This window comes from Dipodomys spectabilis, unplaced genomic scaffold, assembly GCF_019054845.1.
Source record: "Dipodomys spectabilis isolate Male_0828 unplaced genomic scaffold, ASM1905484v1 ptg000002l, whole genome shotgun sequence".
Lineage (NCBI taxonomy): Eukaryota > Metazoa > Chordata > Mammalia > Rodentia > Heteromyidae > Dipodomys > Dipodomys spectabilis.
Window position 1 is genome coordinate 18,681,500 of NW_024870679.1, and position 24,127 is coordinate 18,705,626.

Here is a 24,127-nt window from a genome sequence, read left to right on the forward strand (position 1 = left end):
AAATTCCAATTTAAAAATAAAACAAAAAGAATAATCTTCATGTTTTTACTCTTTCTATAACTGACTTTAGTATCAATCATGTTTTACGTTTGTTTTTCATAACTATTTAGAAGTTTTATGAGCTTGGGAGATTTGTGCTTAAATTTTTAACTTTTTCAGATTCTTGGTTCATAGAGTAGTCTTGTTTCATTATTGCTTCTTTGTGTGACTGGAGTTGAGTCATCTAACCGCTCAGTTTACCTTAATATACCCCACTGCAAAATGATACTCACGCATATATATTACAAGCTTGAATGAGAGCATTCTTAAGAATGGAGCTATGTACTCCTGATTGAAAGGCTGTGTAAGGATGAACAGCCCTTATTTACAGAGAAGTAGGGCCTTTTCCAAAATAGAAATAATTTGCATTTTCTTAGTTTCAATACAGTTTAGGTTAGGTGCAAAAAGATTGTTCTAAGGTTTATTTGATTTTGTTTTGGGCAGGTTTTGTGTGTGTGTGTGTGTGTGTGTGTGTAAGGTAGGCAGCATGTTTTGATATACATATACATAGTGAAATGATTACCAGGCCAGCTTTGTTTGGCATCAGATTCATTACCCTTAAGAGTTTATATTTTAAAGTTGAACGCTTAAATTAGGATATTCAAATAAGTTATTTATTTATTTACTTTGGTCAGTCATGGGGCTTGAACCCTGGGCCTGTGCACTGTCCCTCGGCATTTCAGCTCAAGGCTAGTGCTCTACCACTTGAGCCACTTCCGATTTTCTGGTGGTTAATTGGAGACTTTCCTGCCTCTGATGGCTTTGAACTGAGATCCCCAGATCTCAGCCTCCTGAGTAGCTAAGATTACAGGTGTGAGCCACCAGTGCCCAGCATATTTTATATGCTTTTACTTTTCTTATTATTGGAATAAAGTTAGTGGAAGTGTCTTTTCTTTTTTCTTTTAATAGACCCTAGATGATTGTAGGTGATTTCCATGACTTTTAATCTCAGGTTACTTTTTTTTTTTTTTGGTCCGGTTGTGGGGCCTGAACTCTGGGCCTGGGCACTGTCCCTCAGCTCTTCAGCTTCAGGCTAGTGCCCTACCACTTGAGTCACAGCGCCACTTCTGGCTTTTTTCTTTTTGCTTATGTGGTGCTGAGGAATCGAACCCAGGGCCTCAGGCATGCAAGGCAAGCGCTCTACCACTGAGCCACCTTCCCAGCCCTCAGGTTACTTTTGTTTCTTGTTTTTGTACCTATCATGGGACTTGAACTCAGGGCCTGGAAGCCGTCCCTGAGTGTTTTTTACTCAAGGCTAGCACTCTATCACTTGAGACACAGCAACACTTCTGGAGATAAGAGTCTCATAGACTTTCCTGTGTGGGATGACTTTGAATGGTGATCCTCAGATCTTAGCTAGGATTACAGGCATGAGCCACTGGTACCTAGCCCAATTTACTTTTTTTACAGTACTTAGGATGAACGAATTTAGGATATATTTGCTGTATGAATGAATATTGTCAGTTTATGAAAGAAGATTCTAAGTTTTGCCTCTGAACTATGGTGGTACACATCAGAGCTGAAGATTTGTTATTTTATGGATCCTTTGTCATTTTTCCATCCATGTGATATATTTCAAGCATTTTATGATCCTTGTTATTCTCTTCATTACCTTTAGTATGAGTAAGCAAATGTAACTAAATCCTTTCTGGTTAGATTGTATTGTATGAAGTTAACATTTTCTGATTAAATTTTATAGTTTAGTTTTTCTTCTTCTTCTTAGAATATTTGGCTTATTGTGCTTCTGGTCAAGCTTACATCAAGTAACGCTTTGTCCTGTGACCTGATTTTCTGCCTTGGTTCACAATGAGCTAAAGAAGGCTGACTGATTATTGAAGTCCCTGATGATGTCAGTGTTCAGTTGTGGCCTGAAATGGAGGAATAAAGTGATGAAGATTGTGAATGTTAGTATTCTTAAGAGACTGAGACCAGAAGTTAAGTCACTTCTGTTGGTCTAAGTATTTAAATTGAATAGTTATCTATGAAGGACGTCCTACATGCTAGGCAAGTGCTCTACTACTTGTAATCCTTGAGTTGTCTGTTTTTGAAAACTGGTTCTTCTATTTTCTTTTGTGCTAGTACTATGGCTTGTACTCAGGTCCTGGACACTGTCCCTTAACTTTTTCATTCAAAATTAATACTCTGCTCTACCACTTGAGCCATAGCTCTGCTTCCAGTTTTTTTTTTTTTTTTTTGCTAGTTAGTGGGGAATAAGCATCTCATTGAACTTTTCTGCCTGGGTTGGTTCTATCCTAGATCTCAAATCTCCTAAGTAGCTATGATTACAGATGTGAGTCACCAGTGCCCACTGAGCTTGTAAATTCTGGAAAGTTCTCTATCTCCTATAATACTGATGTGAAAGGATAGTCAGCAATTGTGGTTTGTTTTATAATTCTTTACTTTTATCAAGAATTAACAGAACATATAAAAAGTTTGACTTCTTTTTGCTGTAATCAAAGTAGAATTAGGCTTTATGCTAGTAATGGGAAAGAGTAGTTGTCATTTGGAAGTGTCCAAATGGTGCAGTCTCTGAGCAGCTTTTGCTCAAGGCTAGCACTCTACCATTTGAGCTACAGCGCCACTTCTGGCTTTTTCTGTATATGTGGTACTGAGGAATGGAACCCAAGGTTTCATGCATGCTAGGCAAGCACTCTACCACTAAGCCACCTTCCAGCCCTTGTCTCAGCCTTTGACATGCCTTCTTCACTAGGCTTAATCATTTCTAGTTTTTTTATTTAAAACTAGAGAGAGGAGTAGCTCAGCTCTTCTTTTTATTCAAACACTTGGAGGCTATTTTGTAGGGTATTAATTGGCCTAACTTCAGTATTGTTACACATCAAGGAACAGGGAGGCCAGAGGAAAGGGCCAGACGGGCAGAGGGGCCCTCAGAATACACAGTGAAGCAGTGCTTTATGTGGAGCTGTGGCCTAGCATAACAGTTACGGTAGTAACATCAAAGACTGACCTAGTCACCACCATCACTGTAATTGTAATGAAAAGGTCAGAAACAGTGTGAGAATTACCAACTCATGACACAGAATGGTTGTGGTTATTTGAATGATTGTTTCTATAAAATAACTATTAAACTTTATTTGGAACCATTGGTAATCAGAAAGTAGATTAGAAATATGTAAAGCCTTATTGTAATTTCCTAGTGTACAGACTGATTGAAATTGTGATTCAGTTTCTTTCCTATATGTACAGAGTAAATATTGCAATTTCTACTAATAATTAACAACCCATTAATAAGAATATCTTTTACTGTGCTGATATATATGTATATATATATATATATATATATATATATAAGCTTTTTCATTAGATTTAAAGAAAATTAGATGAATTCATTCCAGTTAAAAAAAATAAACCAGCCATCCACTTCTGTCACCCCCCCCACAAAACCAAATAATGCACACAAAAAACAACCAATGCAAATTATAAAACATATAAACCCAGAGAAACAAATATTTTTTACTTGCCCTTTCATCTCTCAGTGAGAACCACTTAGGTAACTACAAAACCATTCTGCAGATAACTTACAAAATTCTTTATGTGGCAGAGTGTAACAGAGAAACAAAAATACTTTGGGAATCAAGTGCACAGAATGGTCCAAAGTAGCATCTTGTGTACTGTTATTACATACTTCTCTTCCTAATGAGAAACACTTTTTCCTTTTTTTCTTTTATAGGAATATATATGTCCCAGATGTGAATCAGGCTTTATTGAAGAAGTGACAGATGATTCCAGGTATTGTATAAATAAAAATTAAGCATTCTGTTAACAAAACTATTTTCTCTTAGCATTGACTAAGTGGATTGGAAGAATTTGTTTTATAGCTTTTACTCTATTGAGAGAGGGCGAAAGAATGAGTGTGAATACAGTATGTGGGTGGTGTGTGTGTGTGTGCGCACGTGCGCGTGCGCACACATACACACAGGAAAGAGCGGAAGAATAGGACAGGGAAAGGAAAGGAAAACTTAGAAAATGATGTAGTATTTGTTGTGGTACGATCCATTGATCCTGATTTTGTCATTCCTTGAAAACCACTTCAGCTATTTCAGAAATAGAAACTGGTAAGTTTTTGTAGACTTTGGTTTTCTTCTAGATTATTGGTTAGCTTTTAGTGACCACTTTGTTATCTGAAGGCAGATTTCTGTTACACATCTGTAGTAGGCTAGGAAGCAACTTCTGATGGAGACATCTAATAAGCTAAACCAAATATTCTGGGCATGGATGTCAAAAGGGATGTCCTCTGCTTTGAGGAAGCTTTAAAGCCTTAGGTTATTGGGAGACATTTTCCATCTTGTTCCTGTAATGTTAGTTGAAGTTGTCATGTTTGGAATTTGTTCCCAGTAGCTTCACTAAAGATATAAAATGATAAGAAGAAAACATTTTTCAAGGTAACAATATATATTTCTTGATTAATATGAATAAAACTATAAAACCCAATTGTTAAATACTACTATACTACTATTAGCTTTATTTATTTATATATTGCTAAATATAATGGCACATTTATTCTTTTGGCTATCTGGTGTAAAATTGGTTGAACAGTTGAAGAATCTGTGAACTGAAGCTTCTTAATCTTGAAGTGACTGAGGATTTTAATAGTAGGAGATAATTCCTTTACTGTTGCTGTTGGCAGAATCTAAAGTTGAAGGTCCCTTCCACAACCAGGAAAAACTACACGTTTTACAGTATGTACTGTGAGTTTTACTTTGTTAATAATTGGTAATTGTATGTTTAATTGAGTTGGAGGTTCTGGGGCAGTATGTGGCATGGAATCTAGTTTGCTACAAACACTTGAATGTTGATAATAATCTTGGTTTTAAGTAACAGTACCAAAACTGAGCCTGTAAGATTAGCATGACAGCAAAATAAGCAACATTGTATGGAGATGGCATGCTAACTTGGAGGAGCTTTTTATTTGTGCTGTTATAATTGCATCAAATACTTATTTCAGGCAATTAAGCTCTGCATGTGTTGAGAATATTTTGGTTATAGAGAAGTTATTAATGGACTTTTCTCCCTGAGTATTGAAATAGCAATCCTAGTTTCTTTATGCCGATAGTACTTTTGTACAGAGTGCAGTTATAAATTATTAACTGCAGGATGAATCCTTATCTCTGAATTCTATGGATTCCATTCTCACTTGACTTTTAATTCTTTTATATGTCCTTTCGTAGAATAGTACCTAATTAAATATAAAGATTATGTGTTTTGAAATAAATCAGTGTTTGTATTTATTTTTTTAAGCTTAACAAAGCAGGACAGAGTAGAAGAAAATAGAAAAGGGAAGGAGAAGCATCTCCTGCTTGACATGCAGAATGCGAGGGCAGACTAGATCAGTGTTTTAAATGATGAAAGAACTTGCCAGGCAATGGTCGATCACACTTGTAATCCTAGTGACTCAGGAGGCTGAGATCTGAAGGTCATGGTTCAAAGCCAGCTGGGGCAGGAAAGTCTGTGGGATTCTTGTCTTCAATTATCCACCAGAAAACTGGAAGTGGCTTAAAGTAGTAGAGCACTAGCCTTGACTGAGAAAGCTCAGAGATAGCATCCAGGCCCTGAGTTCAAGTCCTATGACCCACAAAAGGAAGGAAGGAAGGGAGGGAGGAAAGGAAGGAGGGAAAGATCTTTTTCTTAGAATCAGTATCTTACAGGCAGCATGATATTTCTATAAAATTGACAAGTGCTGATTTAAGTATTTAGCAATTATAGTGGTTAGGGGTGGGTGGTAAAATTTGGAAGAGGAAGTCTTTGAATAGGTAAAATATTAAGAGGAAACCCTGGTAAGCGAGGAGTAGCAGGTTCCATCTAAACATATATCTAGAGGAGAAGCTTGTAAAATTTTGTTTGCTCTGTGTGTGTGTGTGTGTGTGTGTGTGTGTGTGTGTGTGTGTGTGTGTGTGTGATTACTGGGTTGAACTTAGAACCTTACTCTCTTGCTTAGCTTCTTTTCTGCTTTGTTTGCTCTGTGTGTGTGTGTGTGTGTGTGTGTGTGTGTGTGTGTGATTACTGGGTTGAACTTAGAACCTTACTCTCTTGCTTAGCTTCTTTTCTGCTTTGTTTGCTCTGTGTGTGTGTGTGTGTGTGTGTGTGTGTGTGTGTGTGTGATTACTGGGTTGAACTTAGAACCTTACTCTCTTGCTTAGCTTCTTTTCCGCTTTGTTTGCTCTGTGTGTGTGTGTGTGTGTGTGTGTGTGTGTGTGTGTGTGTGTGTGTGTGTGTTTACTGGGTTGAACTTAGAACCTTACTCTCTTGCTTAGCTTCTTTTCTGCTTTGTTTGCTCTGTGTATGTGTGTGTGTGTGTGTGTGTGTGTGTTTACTGGGTTGAACTTAGAACCTTACTCTTCTTGCTTAGCTTCTTTTCTGCCACCAATGCCCAGCAGAATTTTTAAGCTTTGTAAAATGTCTCAGAACAACATGTTTTTTTTCTGTTCTCTATGATTAGTTCCCTTCAGTCAGTTGTAAAGAGTTTTGGTTTTTATTGTCTCTCATGGGGCTTGAACTCAGACATGGGTACTGGCGCTGAGCTTTTTTTTTTGGGTCCGGTAATGGGGCCTGAACTCTGGGCCTGGGTGCTGTCCCTCAGCTCTTCAGCTCAAGGCTAGCGCTCTACCACTTGAGCCACAGTGCCACTTCTGGCTTTTTTCTTTTTACTTATGTGGTGCTGAGGAATCAAACCCATGCAAGGCATGCAAGGCAAGCACTCTACCACGGAGCCACCTTCCCAGCCCTTTTTTTTTTTTTTTTTTTTAATGCCAGTCCTGGGGCTTGAACTCAGGGCCTGGGCACTGTCCCTGAGCTTCTTTTGCTCAAGGCTAGCACTTTACCACTTGAGCCACAGCACTACTTCCAACTTTTCTGTTTATGTGGTACTGAGGAATTGAATCCAGAGCTTCATGCATTCCCAGCCTGACCCTAAGCTGCTTTTTTTTTTTTCCCCCTTGGTTGTGGGGCTTGAACTCTGGGCCTGGGTGCTGTCCCTGAGCTCTTCAGCTCAAGGCTATTGCTCTGCCACTTGAGCCACAGTGTTACTTCCAGTTTTCTGGTGGTTTATTGGAGATAAGAGTCTCACAGACTTTCCTGCCCAGGCTGGCTTTGAACCACGATCCTCAGATCTCAGCCTCCTGAATAGCTAGGATTATAGGTGTGAGCCACTGGTGCATGGCTTAGTTTTAACTATTTAGCATAAATGTACAGGTATTTTGGGTTTACTGTGATTGAAGCACCTTTTACAAAAGCATTAGCATCTGAAGCAAACATGTGTTAAATGGTTTCTAAGTAGAGAGTAAGGCCTGAGAATGATTATATGAAGTTGGCATATTGCTTTTGGTTTGGACTAACCAGGCATGTTTATTTGCTTACTGAGCACAGCAATGGCTGGTTTGGTATGGGAATTTTGAAAATTAAAGCTATTGCTATTTGAAGCACTTTCTGGATTTTGTGTCATTGGGTGCTTTTGTGTATGCTTGTACATTTATATTTTGTCTTTTGGAGTTCTTATGATTCATTCTGTCCCTTTTTCTTAAGAGTGTTATCCAGTTTTGCAAATTTCATAGTGACAATGGTATTTACTATTTTTCTACTCTTCAGGATCCTTGAGAATGAGTATTTTATCATATATACATGTGTTACTAATTCAGCTTACAGTTTTGAGTTATTATAGGATTGGTAATGAATACTCTAATGTCTGACACATAATATACACTCAAGTATATTTGAGGCATTAATAAGAGTCCTTTTCCTACTAATTTATGTTTGTGAAAAGAGAGAAAAAGGTTGAAATAGATGAGGAAAATCCTAGCTATTTATAATAATACAAGGTAGAATTTAGAACCAAAGTCAGACTGGTATGGAAGAGTCTTATTTGGTTGGAGACTTCAGGATTGATTTCAGTGGAGGAAGCAGCATTTAGGCTGAATGCTAAAGGGTGGGTAGGATTAATTGAAGAAGACTAAATACTTATTGACCTCTTTTCTGATGTGTGCAATTCTATTACCCTTTGTATTACTATGTTTAAACATTTCCCCCAAAATTAACTTTAAAATCAATAATCTGATTGAGTAGTTTTTAGTGAAACATTTTCTTAGCCTATTATTATTATTATTGTGTGTGTGTGTGTGTGTGTGTGTGTATGTTTTCTTTTGCACCAGTCCTGGGGCTTGAATTTAGGGCCTGGTCACTGTCCCTGAACTGCTTTTTTTTTTTTTGGGTCCGGTCATGGGACCTGAACTCTGGGCCTGGGCGCTGTCCCTCAGCTCTTCAGCTCAAGCACTCTTCAGCACTCTACCACTTGAGCCACAGTGCCACTTCTGGCCTTTTTCTTTTTGCTTATGTGGTGCTGAGGAATCGAACCCAGGGCCTCAGGCATGCAAGGCAAATGCTCTACCACTGAGCCACCTTCCCAGCCCTCCCTGAGCTTCTTTTGCTCAAGGCTAGCTAGCACACTACCACTTGAGCCATAGCGCCACTTCTAACTTTTCTGTTTATGTAGTACTGAGGAATCGAACCCAGGGCTTCATGCATGCTAGGCAAGCACTCTACCACTAAGCCCCCTCTACCACCTAGCCCCTCTTACCCTATTTTAGAAAAAATCTTTTTCTTATTTTGGTAAGTCACATTTGAATTACATATGGGGCTGCCCCTTTCCTCAGATTTTCATTTGATTTAACACTTATTCTCTTGAAAACTACTTGATTTTATAACTTGTTACATTTTTCATAAATCAAACTACATGCCAGTCTTGATTTTAAAAAACAAAAAAAAAATCAAAACAATTTGTTTCTTGTGCCAGCACTAAGGCTTGAACTGAAGGCGTCCAGCTCTTGATTGGCCTCCATTCTGGCATTTTTCTGGTTAATTAGAGATAGTGTCTCAAAGACATGTCTGCCCAGTCTGGCTTTGAACTGTAATCCTTCAGGTGTCAGCCTTCTGAGTAGCTAGGATTACAGGCTTGAGTGACCAGCTCTATAATTTCTTCTGTGGGTCCTGTTGGGATGAGTTGTTTTTCCTTATTGAGCTTTGTTCTCATTATGCCATTCTATATTTAGCTTCTGGGCAGGGAGCTTGTTCTGGGAATAGAATTGCCATCATTTCTTTTTCTCTCTAGTTTTTTAGGTGGTGGTGGCAGCCGGATAGACAATAGCACATCAACACATTTTGCCGAGGTAAGTTTTTCCTTGGCTATAAGGATGCTTTAGGAAGTGGGTGGATGTTATCATCATGACAGATAAGCACTTCCCAGTAGGGCAAAACATTTAAGTTTACCTGGATATATAAGAAAGAATGTGAGCAAGAGTAGCCCTGGGAAAGATCTGTGCTTCATTTGCTGGCGTTTTGACATGCTGCTTTTGAAAAATCCTTGATTACAAGAAAGGTAATAGCTCTGAGCTCTACCATCTCAAACCTGGTAGTGTTTTCCTTTTCTGCTTCTTCATTGTTTGTGTGGCATAAGAGGAAAAAGTTTGTGCTACCTTTGAAATGATGTGGCAGCTTCTGTGGTAGTATCATGACAACTAGGTACAGAAAGAGCATATCAGGATGAGATATTAGCTAAGTTGTAGCAAAGCCATCGTCACCACCCTACAGTTCTTGTTTTTAGAATTTACCTCTTGTCGGGCTGGGAAGTTGGCTCAGTGGTAGAGCGCTTGCCTTGCATGCCTGAGGCTTTGGGTTCGATTCCTCAGCACCACATAAGCAAAAAGAAAAAAGTCGGAAGTGGCACTGTGACTCAAGTGGTAGGGCACTAGCCTGAAGCTGAAGAGCTGAGGGACAGCGCTCAGGCCCAGAGTTCAGGCCCCATGACCGGACCAAAAACAAAAACAAAGAATTTACCCTTTGTCAATATGGCAGTTTGATATAGATTAAGGGTCTTGAATTAGTTTTAGCTTGTTTGTACATTGCATATTCATATTTATTTATTTATTTATTTTTGCTTCCCAGTCCTGGGACTTGAATTCATGGCCTGGGCTCTGTCTCTGAGCTTCCTTTGCTCAAAGCTAGCACTCTACCACTTAAGCCACAGTGCCACTTCCCACTTTTTTGGTTTATGTGGTGCTGAGGAATCGAACCCAGGGCTTCATGCATGCTAGGCAAGCATTCTACCACTAAGCCATATTCCCAGCCCTCATCTTTATTTTTAGAAAAACAAAAATACTATGATTTGAGCATAGGGCCAGGTCATCCACCTTTACCCTTGAGTACCATTTTAAAATGGTATTTAAAGCCTGTGCAGTTGGCTCATACTGTAATCTTAACTACTCAGGAGGCTGAGATCTGAGGATTATAGTTCGAAGCCAGCCCTGGCAGAAAAGTCCCTGTGAGACTCTTCTCTCCAATTACCACTCAAAAACAGAAAGTGGTGCTGTGGCTCAAGTGGTAGAATGCTAGCCTTGAGCAAAAAATGTCTCAGGGACAGCACAAAAAAAGAGGCTCAGGACCGGCACCAAAAAAACAAAAACAAAAACTCAACTCTAAGTTTCTATCTTTTATATTCTTTGAGAATTATCTTGAGGAAAATGGATAATTTCCTGCGGAACTTCAGTCGCCCAGATTTTGATGGTATTATAGTCAAGAAACTTGAGTGTTGTTTTATTAAGGGCATTTTCTTTTGCTTATGGTTGTGGCAGTAATATGTAGCTTTAAGTTTTTTGTTAATTCTGCACTGCCTTAGTAATTGAAAGAGGATCAGACACAGCCATCCCAGGGTACCATGCAGAGGCAGGCCAGGCACAGGAGAAAGATTATTATAAGGTTTATTAGAGGAGCCATATTTCCCCCAAGAGAGAGAGCACATGGCCTCCATCACCATCCAGGTAGCAGGAGGGTCTGGAGAATAGGAAGGGAGGTAGATGGAGTTCAGGTGGGTCTGGGTGGAGAGAGGGAGAGGCCAGCTGTATGGAGGGAACTCCAGGAATGGGAGGGGGCCCAGGTGTGGGTGGAGTTGAGGACCCAAGGTGAGCATAATATTAAAGTAATAAATGAGTTTATTAAAGATATCATGTCTTTTGAACTCTTGTTTTTCTCATTTTGATGGATTGAAAAAAATGTAAAATTTGATCTACTTGAAAGGCCTGAAGCTTTTCTGATTTTAGCATTTCCCCTGTGTGTGCTATTTCTGATAACACAGATTGTCAGTTTCTGACTATAGATGTGCAGAAGATAACTTGGTTTGATTTTAAGTACTCTCTTAGGAAATGGAAATAGATTGGCCTGTCTTGTTTTACAGGTATGACTCATAAGGAGGATATGCACTGAGTAAGAAGTGGTCAGTTTCCTAACTTTAGTAATGCTAAATCTGACATGGATGACATGAGCTATCCTTCCTTCAGGTGTTAAAGTTACTGAGTCATAGTTGGTGACTTCATGTTCTTTAGTAGTGATGGAGCTTGTGTAAGGGGTATAATTATGTTTAGTTCTCCCTTGGTACAATTCCTTTACCATTGTGGCTCAATATATACATTTTTCTCTTTTTCAAATTATCTTTGACATTTCAAAATTGGGGGAAAAAATCTATCCTTATAATATAGAAGTTATCAGAAAAATTAAGGTAAGTTTGTTTTATAGTCATTGTTTTCATACTTCTAGCGGAAAGGTAGAAGTAAATATTATGGTTCCCTTCCTGACAAAGAACTTAAATTTTAACTGGAGAGCAAGTACAAACACATAGAAAAAATAGGGAAACAGGAGAATAAAGAGTATAGTACACTAATTGTGGAGTATATAGAACAAGTTCAGTAAGAGGAAGAGATCTTTTAGGTCACACAGAGGTGACAAAGAACTTAGTCCCTGAGTTAAATCCTGGATCCCACTTACTGGATGTATAACCTGAGTAAAATTACTTCAAATCAATCTCGATATTTCTCTCTCTCTCTTTCTCTCTCTCTCTTTCTCTTTCTCTCTTCCTCTCTCTCTCCCTCTCTCCCCTAGTACCTCCTCCCTTCTTTCTTTCCTTTTTCCCTCCCTTCTTCCCTCCTTCCTCCTTCTCTTTCCTTCCCCCACTTTGGGAAAAAGTGGGGAATGAGAATAATAATACTTACCTCATAGGAACATTGTAAAGATTGAATAAGTTAATACATGCTAGGTGTGTAGAACCCAGTGTGTGCCTCATAGTGAATATTTAATACATTTTAGACATTATTAAGATTTTGTCTTCATAGAGAAGTCTCAAATGAGGTAGAATTTAGTTAAGAAAACATGTAAGTAAAAAAAAAAAAAAAAATCTGGGGCTGGGAATATAGCCTAGTGGTAGGTAGAGTGCTTTCCTAGCATGCATGAAGCCCTGGGTTTGATTCCTCAGTACCACATAAACAGAAAAGGCTGAAAGTAGTGATGTGACTCAAGTGGTAGAGTGCTAGCCTTGAGCAAATGAAGCTCAGGGACTGCTCAGGCCCTGAATTCAAGCACTAGGACTGGCAAAAACAAAACAAAATCTATCTTAAAATAGTATTTCTTTTTTTTTTGGGGGGGGGTGTCAGTTGTGGAACTTGAACTCGGGTCTAGGTGCTATCCCTCAGCTCTTCAGCTCAAGGCTAGCGCTCTACCACTTGAGCCACTGTGCCACTTCTGGTTTCCTGGTGGTTTATTGGAGATAAGAGTTTCATGTACTTTCCTACCCAGCCTGGCCTTGAACCAGGATCCTCAGATCTCAGCCTCCTGAGTAGCTAGGATTACAGGCATGAGCCACCAGCACCCGGCTTAAAATAGTATTTCTAAGCATTCTTCCTAACTGGTTTCAGTTGAATCACTTAAGTATATATTTATATATTTCTACTTTTAAATTTTTACTTAGGATCATATGACAAATTTTTTTTTTTTGGGGGGGTCCGGTTGTGGGGCCTGAACTCTGGGCCTGGGTGCTGTCCCTCAGCTCTTCAGCTCAAGGCTAGCGCTCTACCACTTGAGCCACAGCGCCACTTCCGGCTTTTTTTTTCTTTTTGCTTATGTGGTGCTGAGGAATCGAACCCAGGGCCTCATGCATTGCAAGGCAAGTGTTCTACCACTGAGCCACCTTCCCAGCCCGACAAATATTTTTCTTATGTCTTCTTATAGTTATACATCTTACGACTTATTATTTCTGTATCAAGCATGTATTTCTGTATCAAGCTTGAATTCTTTTGTGTTCACTTATTAATCTATATTAGGTATGTCTGAGTACATGTGATGGTTGATCATTGAAAAGATAGAGGTGATGGGCTGGGAAGGTGGCTCAGTGGTAGAGTGCTTGCCTTGCATGCACTGGGTTCGATTCCTCAGCACCACACAAGAAGAAAAAGCCAGAAGTGGTGCTGTGGCTCAAGTGGTAGAGCACTAGCCTTGAGCTGAAGAGCTGAGGGATAGAACCCAAGCCCCGAGTTCAGGCCCCAGGACTAACCAAAAAAAAAAAAAGAGTAATTGTCAACTGAAAAAAAATAGCAAAAAAACTTATGAAACTTCTTAACTTAGTTGATTTAGCAGATCTCCTCCCTCCCCCAAGACCTGGACTTGAACTTGGTATCTGATACTTTCACTCATTGGATTTTTTTTTTTTTTTCGGTCAGTTGTGGGGCTTGAACTCTGGGCTTGGGCATTGTCCCTCAGCTCTTCAGCTCAAGGCGAGCACTCTACAACTTGATCTACAGCACCACGTCCGGTTTTCTGGTGGTTTATTGGAGATAGGAGTCTCATGGTCTTTCCTGCCCGGGCTGGCTTTGAACCGAGATCCTCAGATCTCAGCCAACTGAGTAGCTAGAATTACAGGCGTGAGCCACCAGCCCCTGGTTCACTCATTGGATAATGCTCTGAAACCTGTCTATTCCTGCAACACTTAGCAGGTTTTTAGGTGGTATGGCTAGAGTGGGTCTGTAATTGGCTTAGCTTAACATGCTACTGGCTGCTGCCCCTTTCTCTGAGTGAGGCGGCTATTCTTATAATGTGGATCTGAAAGAAAAAGGAATAGAGACTGTAAGTACTTCAAGACCTGAGGTGGTATGCTAAGTATATATATATTATATATACTATGTAGCATTTCTGTTTGACTTAAATAAGCAGTCAAGTTCCTCTAGTATTACATACTTGGTAACTGGAATAGTAATCTATAGATCTATCTGGTGTATAGATATAATTATATTAAGATAATATTTTTCCTCAGTTACCCTTGGCTTTATGATTCTCCTCTCAAACCCAGTTCTCTAGTCTAACCCTTTTTACTGATAACAGTTTATATTGTCAGGTGCTGGTGGCTCATGCCTGTAATTCTAGCACTCAGGAGACTCTGCCTAGGCAGGAAAGTCTGTGGGACTTTTATCTCTAATAAACTACCAAAAAAGCCAGACATGGAGCTGTGTTTCAAGTGGTAGATCACTAGCCTTAAGCAAAAGCTCAGAGACAGCACCCAGACCATGAGTTCAAGTCCCAGGATGGGCCAAAAAAAAAAAAGTATATATTTCAGGATGCTTATCAGACATTCCTACCTTGGCACAGTCTGATGTACTCCCTTTCTGATGTAGGCATTAAGAGAAGTATTTTGTCTCTACCTTTGATGTAGGCATTAAGAGAAGTATTTTGTCTCTACCTTTGATGTAGGCATTAAGAGAAGTATTTTGTCTCTACCTTGTCATAGTGATGAGACTTGTGGCAAAAATGCACGTGTATTATCTGTGTCTGTCTATCTCAACTCTGGGCCTTGTGTATGCTACTAAGTGTTCTTTACCTCTAAGCTATGTCCCTATGCTCCTATATTCACTTTAAAGATATTTTTTCTCTTCCATAGATTTGGGGAGATAAACCAGTATTGGGGGACTATTAACTTTCAAAGTGTTAAAATTACTTCTAATGTGATTTATTTCTGGTTTTTATTAGCTCTGGGGCCATTTGGATCACACAATGTTTTTCCAAGATTTTAGACCATTTTTAAGTAACAACCCACTGGACCACGATAACAGAGCCAATGAGAGGGGTCACCAAACTCACACTGACTTCTGGGGGCCAAGTCGACCTCCAAGGCTGCCAGTGACTCGGAGATACAGGTCTCGGGGAAGTACTCGTCCTGATAGATCTCCAGCTATTGAAGGGTGAGTTGTTGCTTTTGAGTTCTCCTTCAGGTTGCTTTCAGTAAAGTTCATGTTGGCATAATCTAATCTTCATATGGTTCTCATACATTTTTGTGGACAAGATGAAGATATATTGACTGAATCAAAATGAAGCTAAATTGAGTATCTATACTTAATTACTAATGAGTGAAATAAAATGCAGGGTAATAAAGCTAGTATAGGTCACTATCTATGCCAGTCCTAGGGCTTGAACTCAGGGCTAGGCACTGTTCTTGAGCCTTTGTGTTGAAGGCTAGCATTCTACCATTACCACTTGAGCTGCAACTCTGCTTCCAGTCCTTTCAAATCTGGCTTTGAATTTCAATCCTCAAATCTTAGACTCCTGAGTCTCTAGGATTACAGATCTGAGCCACTGGCACCCAGCCTTCATTGGGATTTTTGTTAACCGTTTTTCTTATCGTCTTATATTTGTATTTTTCAAAGTTAGTTACAGATACTGAATGGTATCCATTTTGTAAAGCTGTTAATTGCTCAAAGGGGTTACATAATGGGAATTCACCCCTGCATATACCATACCTTTAAGTCAATCTGGTGATGTATATATGCATATGGTTCTGTATATATGTTTTCATAGATCTAATTTCCATGTATGAGAGAAAACACATATTCTTTGTCTCTCTGACCCTGATCCACTAAACTCAAAATAATTTTTTTTCAGACCCATCCATTTTCCTGCAAATGGCTTACTATTATTCTTCCATTTTGTGTGTGTTTGTATCACATTTTTTAAAAATTATCCATTCATCCATTCACCCATGTAGCTGTGTCCATAACTGGGCTATGGTGAACAGTACAATAATGAACATGGGTATTCAGGTGTTTTGCTTATATTCTTCTTGCAATCTTTTGGATAAATGCCTGAGTGGTTTCAGTGGATCATAGGGTAGTTCTGTTTTTAGTTTTTTGAAGACTCTCCATACTGTCTTCCATAGTGGCTGCACTAATTTAGTGCTCTCCCACCCTGGAGTCCTTACTAACCTTTGTTGTTGTTCATGATGATGGCCATTCTAACTGGAGTGAGGTAGAATCTCAGTGTTGTTTTGTTTTTTTGTTTTTTTTTTTCATTTGGCTAAATATTATTTTGTATGATCAGAGGCATAGAGGCATTGCGTCTTTGTGTTCCTCCCCTAAGAGTGTCCTTTGGTCTTACTGTGTGTGAATGTATCTAGTCCTATATAGTTTATCATGTCCCACTGTATTTTATATCTAGCTTCTGCGTGTGAGGGAAACTGCTATTTGTCTCTCTTGGCTTGACTTACCTCACTTAACATGATTTGTCCTAGGTCCATCCATTTCTCTTCAAATAACATATTATTCTTTCTAATTAATGGTTGTGTAAAATTCTATTGTGTATAGATACCACATTCATCTATTATAGGGCCTCTGGGCTGTTGTGAATAATACAGCAATGGACATGGATGTACACGTCTTTACTAAGCGTTGTTTTGATTTGCATTTCCTTTATGGCCAGAGATGTGGAACATTTCTTCATGTATTTATTGGCCATTTTTACTACTATTTCTGAGAAGTGTCTATTTAGCTTCATTGCCCATTTATTAATTGAATTATTGATTCTTTGTTTTTTGAGCTTCTTGGTATATTTTGGTTATTAGACCCTTTTCAGCTGTTGGAAAAACTACCATTATGTGGGGTATCTTTTTAGATTAGTAATTATATATGGTGCAGAAACTTTTTAGTTTGACACAATCCCATTTGTCAATTTTCTCTTCTATTTGCTGAGCTTCTGGTGTACTTAGGAAGTTCTTGACTATGGCAATAAGTTCTAATGTTTTTCCTACTCCTTATAGCAGTTTTAAGTTTCAGGTCTTACACTGAGGTCTCTGACACACTTTAAGTTACTATTAGAAGCTGGGCGCTGGTGGCTCACGCCTGTAATCCTAGCTACTCAGGAGGCTGAGATCTGAGGATCGCGGTTCAAAGCCAGACCGTGAGACTCCTATCTCCAATAAACCACCAGAAAACCGGAAGTTGCGCTGTAGCTCAAGTGGTAGAGCACTCGCCTTGAATTTAAGAGCTGAGGGACAGCGCCCAAGCCCAGAGTTCAAGCCCCATGACCGACCAAAAAAAAAAAAGTGACTATTAGTACAAAATGACAGTCAAGGACTCAGTTTCAGTCTTTTGCATATGTCAAATACACATATTCTTCTGCATATGTCAAAGATACACATATTCTTCTGCATATGTTGAAGATAAGACTTTTTTTGCATATATTACACATTTGTCTTGCTTCTTTGTCAAAAAGCACATGGCTGTAGTTATATGGCTTCATTTCTGATTTTTCTAATCTTCTCCATTGGTCTTCAGGATTGTTTTTGTGCTGGCACCAACCTACTTTTGTCATTATGGCTCTATAATAAGTTTGAAATCTGGAATTTTTTGCTCTGGATTGCTTTGGCTATTCAAGGCCTTTTGTAGTTCCATATGAATTTTTGGACTCTTTTCTCTGTCTCCATAAAGAATGACAATGAAATTTTGATGGGTATTGCATTGAACTTGTAGATCACTTTTGGAAGTGTGATTATTCACAACATTAATACTGCCTTCCTCTTAACTCCAATATCTATATACCATCATTGGATCTATTTCTGTTATTTATCTTTTCTTAGTTTATTGTCACTGGCCCTTTCATTTGATGTGCCTAATAATTTTTGGTTAAATATAGTTTTATATAAAAATTGTAACAGTGGTAGCTTTTGCTTTTCTTTAGCGGGTTCAGGCTTTTCTGGCTAGGCAGTCTGTCAGATGTGCTTAAATATTCCATTTGTTACCTGTTGGCCTTGAACTTGTCATTCTGCTTCCTCAGTTTTGTGATGTTAGTGTGCAGCCATGTGCCTAACCCAACCATGCTTTTTAAAAGACATGTGCATGCATATTACATTAGTCTCCAAAAGAGAAAGGGCAAGTAATATATTAAAAAATGTGTTTTAAGTCAGGCACTGGTGGCTCATGCCTGTAATCCTAGCTAGTCAGGAGGCTGAGATCTGAGGATCGGTTCAAAGCCAGCCCAGACAGAAAAGTCCTAAGACTCATCTCCAGTTAACCACCAGAAAACCGGAAGTGGCGCTGTAGCTCAAGTGGTAGAGCACTAGCCTTGAGCTGAAGAGCTGAGGGACAGTGGCCAGGAGTTCAAGCCCCACAGCTAAGAAAAAAAAAAATATGTTTTAATACATAAAGGCTTAGTCATGACCATCTGGGGAAAGCAAATGAAAAACCAGGTGCTTGGGATCATTAGAAATATGACAGATGGTCAGGCATGGTCGAACATGATGGTAATCTCAGCTATGCAGGAGACATACGTAGGAGGATCACAGTATTGCAGTCCCAGACTGAACTAAAAGAGAAACCCTATCTAAAAGATAAAGCAAAAAAAACTGGAAGTATGGCTGAAATGGCCCTGAGTTAAAAACAAAAAAGGAAAAGCCAGGGGCTGGGAAGGTGGCTCAGTGGTAGAGCACTTGCCTTGCATGCATGAGGCCCTGGGTTTGATTCCTCAGTAAAAAGAAAAAAGCCGGAAGTGGCGCTGTGGCTCAAGTGGTAGAGCGCTAGCCTTGAGCTGAAGAGCTGAGGGACAGCTCCCAGGTCCAGAGTTCAGGCCCCACGACCAGACCCCCCCCCCCCCCCCAAAAAAAAAAAAAAAAAGGAAAAGCCAGTACTACCAAAAAATAAAACCAAGAAACAACAACAAAGGAAAAACAGAAGTAATTTGCGCTGTGTGTGTGTGGCGCTGTGTGTGTGTGTGTGTGTGTGTGTGTGTGTGTGTGTGTGTGTGTTTGTGTGTACACTAGGGCTTGAACTCAGGGCCTTGTATTCTGCTTAGCTTTTTCCACTCAAAGCTGATACTCTACCACTTGAGCCACACCTCCAGTTCTTTTGCTAGTTAATAGGAGCTAGGAGTTAAGTCTCGTGGATTTGTCTGCCTGTGTAGTATGTCCTATGAACTGCATAGAGATTCATGCAAAAGGCAAAAGCCACACCCACAAATCTTTTCTGGATAGTCTTGGACCTTGGTTTTCTGCTGTGATTGCTGAAGGGCGCCATCTATAGCAGGTAGCAGCATATAACTTCCAGAAAATATGTTCAGATCTTAGCTGTGAATGTGACCTTATTTGGAAATAGTCTTTCAGAGATAAAAATTCGGACAAGATCATGCTGGGTTAGCATGGGCTCTAGTCCAGTGGTTGTTAATCTTAGAGAAAGATGTTTAGACAACAGATCCAGAGGACACAGGGGAGAAAGCCCATGGAAGTGGAGAGAGAGCTTGGGGTAATGGGTCTACAAGCAGAGGAATGGCAAGGATTACTAGCAGCCTTCAGAAGCTGGGAGATTGAACCTGGGACATCATACATTGTACATGTGTTAGACAGGTGCTTTCCCACTGAGTTGTACCTGCACCCTTCAAGGTTTTTTTCCCCTTTGCTAAGGTATCATCCAATATCTCTTTGAGTAACAAAGACCAGCTCATTAGGAAAAGAAATAGATACATGTACCATCTTAAATGGTTAGCTTGATAGGTGTGTGTTTGTAGTTATTTGATATAGTCATCTAAAACACCCTTAAAACACAGTTATTCTTGGCTGGGAATGTAGCATAGCGGTAGAGTGCTTGCCTAGCATGCATGAAGCCCTAGGTTCCATCCCTCAGTACCACATAAACAGAAAGCCAGAAGTGGTGCTGTGGCTCAAGTGGTAGAGTGCTAGCCTTGATCAAAAGAAGCTCAGGGATAGTTCAAGCCCTGAAACAACAACTGACTTCCAAAAAAGGCCCTTTAATAGCTTACCCAAAACCCAGTGTGTGAAACACATATACTACCATTGTTAAAAGGGAGTGGGTCCAGAATCTCACTGGTTTAGTGTCTCTTTTAACCCATCCTCCAGTGCCAAAATCCAAAGAATATAGTTTGAAAACTCTGCAAAGACGTAAGATCCCTTTGTAGTGTAATTCATGCAGATCTACTAATCTGTAGAGCTCTTATAGGGAGTTGTCTTAGCAGATGTGCATACTGCTAGCTGGCAGACTGACATCTCCTGTGATTTGAGGCAGTAGTTTGTGATTAGTAAAGTACTTTCATGCATTGTCTTATTGAATTATTTTTCTCCTTTAACAGAATAATACAACAGATCTTTGCAGGATTCTTTGCAAATTCTACAATTCCTGGATCTCCCCACCCTTTTTCTTGGTAAGTAGCTAATGGCACCTATCTCACTCTGCTGGATTAACATTTTAGGTGCGATTAGCTTTGGAAAGAAAAAGCTACATGGGTGAGTTTGTAAAAGTGAATGCTGAGCCCTAACTTAAACAGAACTTTTTGTGTGTGTGCTGGTACTAGAGCTTGAATTCAAGGCCTTGAATGCATGCTCAGATTTTTCACTCACAATTGATACTCTACTATTTGAGCCACACCTATACTTCTGGCTTCTTGCTGGTTCATTGGAGATAAGACTCTCTGATTTGTGTGCCCGGGCTGGTTCCAAACAATGATCTTGGATCTCAGCTTCCTGAGTAGCTAGAATTGCAGATGTGAGCTGCCAGTGCCCAGCTAGAACTTAATTTTTATTTTCAGGCTCAGGAGACTTAGTCATGGTTTGGATATGGTTTGATTCCTTTTCCATTCTGTTCTGAATGTTGTGTTGAGATGGGCAATGAGATGGTCTCTACCAAACTTTGTATCTGATTCAAGTTTCTCCTCTGGATATGCAGAAAGATTTCATTCTGCTTCAGAAGGCTTCTTTGGTCAGAGAGACTTCAGTCCTTCCATAGACTCAGTCATTGTCCAGCTTCCAATTGCATTGAACATGCTCCAGCAGCCCATCTTCCAGGACACTGCACCGGCAGCACAAGACTCCCTTTCGCCATTGCTCTGAACTAGAAAACCTCTCATTTTCCAGGACCATGTGCAGCCTCTTGGAATGAGAGAGGGCTGTTGCAGATTCTGGCAAGCCAGTAAGGAAAATCTCCTAAATTTTTTAGGAGCTCCTAAAAAAGCAGCTCCATCTCTGTTTAATGTAAGTGGGCAGAGGAAAGACAAACTTTTCTTAACCCACAGGCTATGAATCACTCCTTTTGCTTTGGAGCGCCATGATATTTTAGACATCACATTTTATGTTTCAGTTTAGTAAAATTTGTAGAGAATAAGAAACTATCTCTAGATAATTGGCTTGACCTTGAAAATACAGAAAAATCTTTGCCTTTTGATTCTAGATAACTAGTAGCTTTTTCAGCTTTGAGTGAGAACAGGATCTCTTAGCTGGCTTGTTTTCTAGGTGTAAGGTAGAGCTTGTTACTCCCTCTAATGCTATCTTCTTGTCCCATATATAGGAGCGGGATGCTGCACTCCAACCCTGGGGACTATGCCTGGGGTCAGACAGGGCTTGATGCCATTGTAACCCAGGTGAGGAGCTGCCTTCCCAGTGGGTCTCATCAGTGGGTCTTGTGGTTTCCCAGGCTTCCTTCTGCTACTTCTTGAAGTGATAGTCACTCTGTTTTATCTATTATTTTGGGCATAAGGGCTTCCATTGGACTGAATAGATAAATGATTATGGATTAGCTCAGTATCTGTTGGCCCAAGATTTGTAGATGATGATTTCACCTCTAGAGGAAGAAAAGACCTCTCCTGAAACAAACAGTATATGGTGTTTTTGGCTTCTTGCTCAGCCTTGTAAAGAGGGCCTCACATGTGGCAGCATGGATTTCTGCTTGATGAACAAGGCAGGAGCCAAGGAAAGGCATTCCTGGGCCACATTCCTCCTGTTTCTGTTCATTTTACTCGGATTAATTGTTTCATTTCCCCTAGTGGATGGATGAGAATAGAAAGCATGCTGTTGGTATCCAGGTCTTCTAATTGACAGTAATTTACCTGTTTCTTGACTTAATTCTATGCTGCTCTCCATACTTTGATTCCTTTTCTTCCTGTCAGCAGAAAAGTGTTTGGACCAGTTAAGTATTACTTTCTATTAAGCTGTAATTTTATTCATGACATCAATTGGTTACTACTGTAAAGTTGTTCTAGGCCCCAAAGTGGGCCTTGCAGCCCTGGGTCTCTGTAAAATGATACTTATGTCACTCTAACATTGTAAAGCAATAATAAGTAAAAGGAGGGGAAACCTAGGGCCCTCAGAGCCTTAAGAGGAATTAACATCTTTAATGTCTGCCACTCTTCGGTGCTGGAGCAGCTACCTCTCCAGAAATAGTGAAATGTTTGCCTGTGTCTGCTTCTCCTTCCCCACCTCTCCTCAACCCCCCTCTCCTTTTCTTCCCCACTCTTCTCTTCCTTCTCCCTTCTCTTCTCCTCCTCTTCCTCCTCTCCCCTTCTATTCCTCCTCCTCCCTCCTCTCCCCTTCTATTCCTCCTCCTCCCTCCTCTTCTCTTCTTTCTTCTCTCCCTTTCTCCTCCTCCTCCCTCTTCTCCCCCTCTTTCACACCTCCTTCTCCCTACCCCCCCGTTCTTTTATCTGTAGCTTTTAGGACAACTGGAAAATACAGGGCCTCCACCAGCCGACAAGGAAAAGATCACATCTCTTCCAACAGTGACAGTAACTCAGGAACAAGTTGGTAGGTTCATTTTCATATTTAGTCTGTCATCCCACTGACCTATGTTCAAAATTCTAGGACCTTCCTATACTAGGACTCTTCTGGTGAAACTATAGTTCCCAAAAATTCCTATCTGGCTACTAGGTATGAAACGTATAGGAGGTATTGCCTGAGCAGTTACAGTGTTCTTTTTCTAGGTGCTATTGGGAATAAAAGGGTACAAAGATATATGACTGCATTCTAATGAGTGGAACTTATTACTGGAAGCAGAATTTATACCAAATGATTTACAGTGTTGGGCAGATGATACTGGCCTTAGGAAAAGGGAAGAAAACAAATGAGAAACTGAGAATTTGTGTCAGATGTACTTACATATCTGAACTGTATTCATTTTATTTATAAGTATTGAAGGGATTTAGTGATAAAGGACTTTAGTTTGAAATGAGTGTTACTTTCCCTAGAAATTCAAATTTATAGTCAAAGAAGATTTAAAAACAGGATAGATCATTCTGCATAAGGAAAGTATGATCTAATTTAGATTGTCAGCATAAGCTGGGTGCTGGTGGCTCATACCTGTAATCCTAGCTATTCAGGAGGCTGAGACCTGATGATTATGGTTTGAAGCCAGCCTAAGTAAGAAAGTCTGTGAAGCCCTTATCTCTAGTTCACCACCAGAAAACTGGAAGTGGTGCTGTGGCTCAAAGTGGTAGAGTGCTAGCTTTGAGAGAAAAAGCTCAGGGATAGCACCCAGGCCCTGAGTCCAAGTACCACAACCACCACCAACAAAAATATCAGCATAGAATTGCTGTTTGAGTTAGATATAGGATATGACCTTATTAGACTTGAGATCGCATCTGATTTGGGAATTATGGGAGGTATGACTCGACAGTGTGGGACCTTGTAGAGAACTTGAAACTGTAAGAGGATGAGGCAGATGTTGTAGGTAGTTGGTAAGTTTTGTGGGTCCTAAGTGAAGGAATCAGAATTTAAGTGGTCTTTGAGGAGGTTAGTGGGAAAGTGATAGGTTAAGTATAGTTGGGAGGGGGAGGGAGCAGACACAGATTAGAGAGACTTGTTCCATGCATGTGCGATCTAGTGACGGTTGTGGGCTGGCAAGGGAAAGGGTAGATTTAAGAGTTCCTTTTAAAAATAGGCTTTCATCATGAATGATGTAATGAGATACAGGAGGGAAAGGAGCAAAGGTGATTTTAAGATTTCACAATTATTACCTATAAAGGTGGTGCTATTCCCTTTAGGAGTGGGCACTGGTTTGAGTAAGAGATGATGTGCTGTCGTTTTTAGCTACCAGCTGAGACATAAGGGAAGATGAGCTGAAACATACGGAAGCTGCTGTCAGGGAAATTAACTGGTAGCCAAGGGTAGGACACATTTGGGTTGTTAAAGGCTTAAAACTAGGGACACAGCCTGGCAGGCTGTGGCAATAGT

The 24,127-nt window shown here is 39.9% G+C and overlaps 1 protein-coding gene across 2 annotated transcripts in view; it reads left to right on the forward strand.

Annotated features, from left to right (window-relative positions):
• The window catches only part of Rnf115 (ring finger protein 115), a 35,720-nt gene that overhangs the window by 8,041 nt on the left and 3,552 nt on the right, over positions 1 to 24,127 (forward strand). Inside the window, exons 3-9 of one of the 2 annotated variants that reach the window (XM_042675615.1) lie at positions 3,728 to 3,786; positions 4,685 to 4,736; positions 9,155 to 9,212; positions 14,884 to 15,095; positions 20,260 to 20,331; positions 21,471 to 21,543; positions 22,609 to 22,702. In XM_042675615.1, coding sequence (XP_042531549.1) covers positions 3,777 to 3,786; positions 4,685 to 4,736; positions 9,155 to 9,212; positions 14,884 to 15,095; positions 20,260 to 20,331; positions 21,471 to 21,543; positions 22,609 to 22,702 — 571 coding nt within the window. In that variant the 5' untranslated portion in view covers positions 3,728 to 3,776. The remainder of the gene's footprint in view (positions 1 to 3,727; positions 3,787 to 4,684; positions 4,737 to 9,154; positions 9,213 to 14,883; positions 15,096 to 20,259; positions 20,332 to 21,470; positions 21,544 to 22,608; positions 22,703 to 24,127) is intronic. The other variant, XM_042675607.1, reaches the window with a different exon arrangement.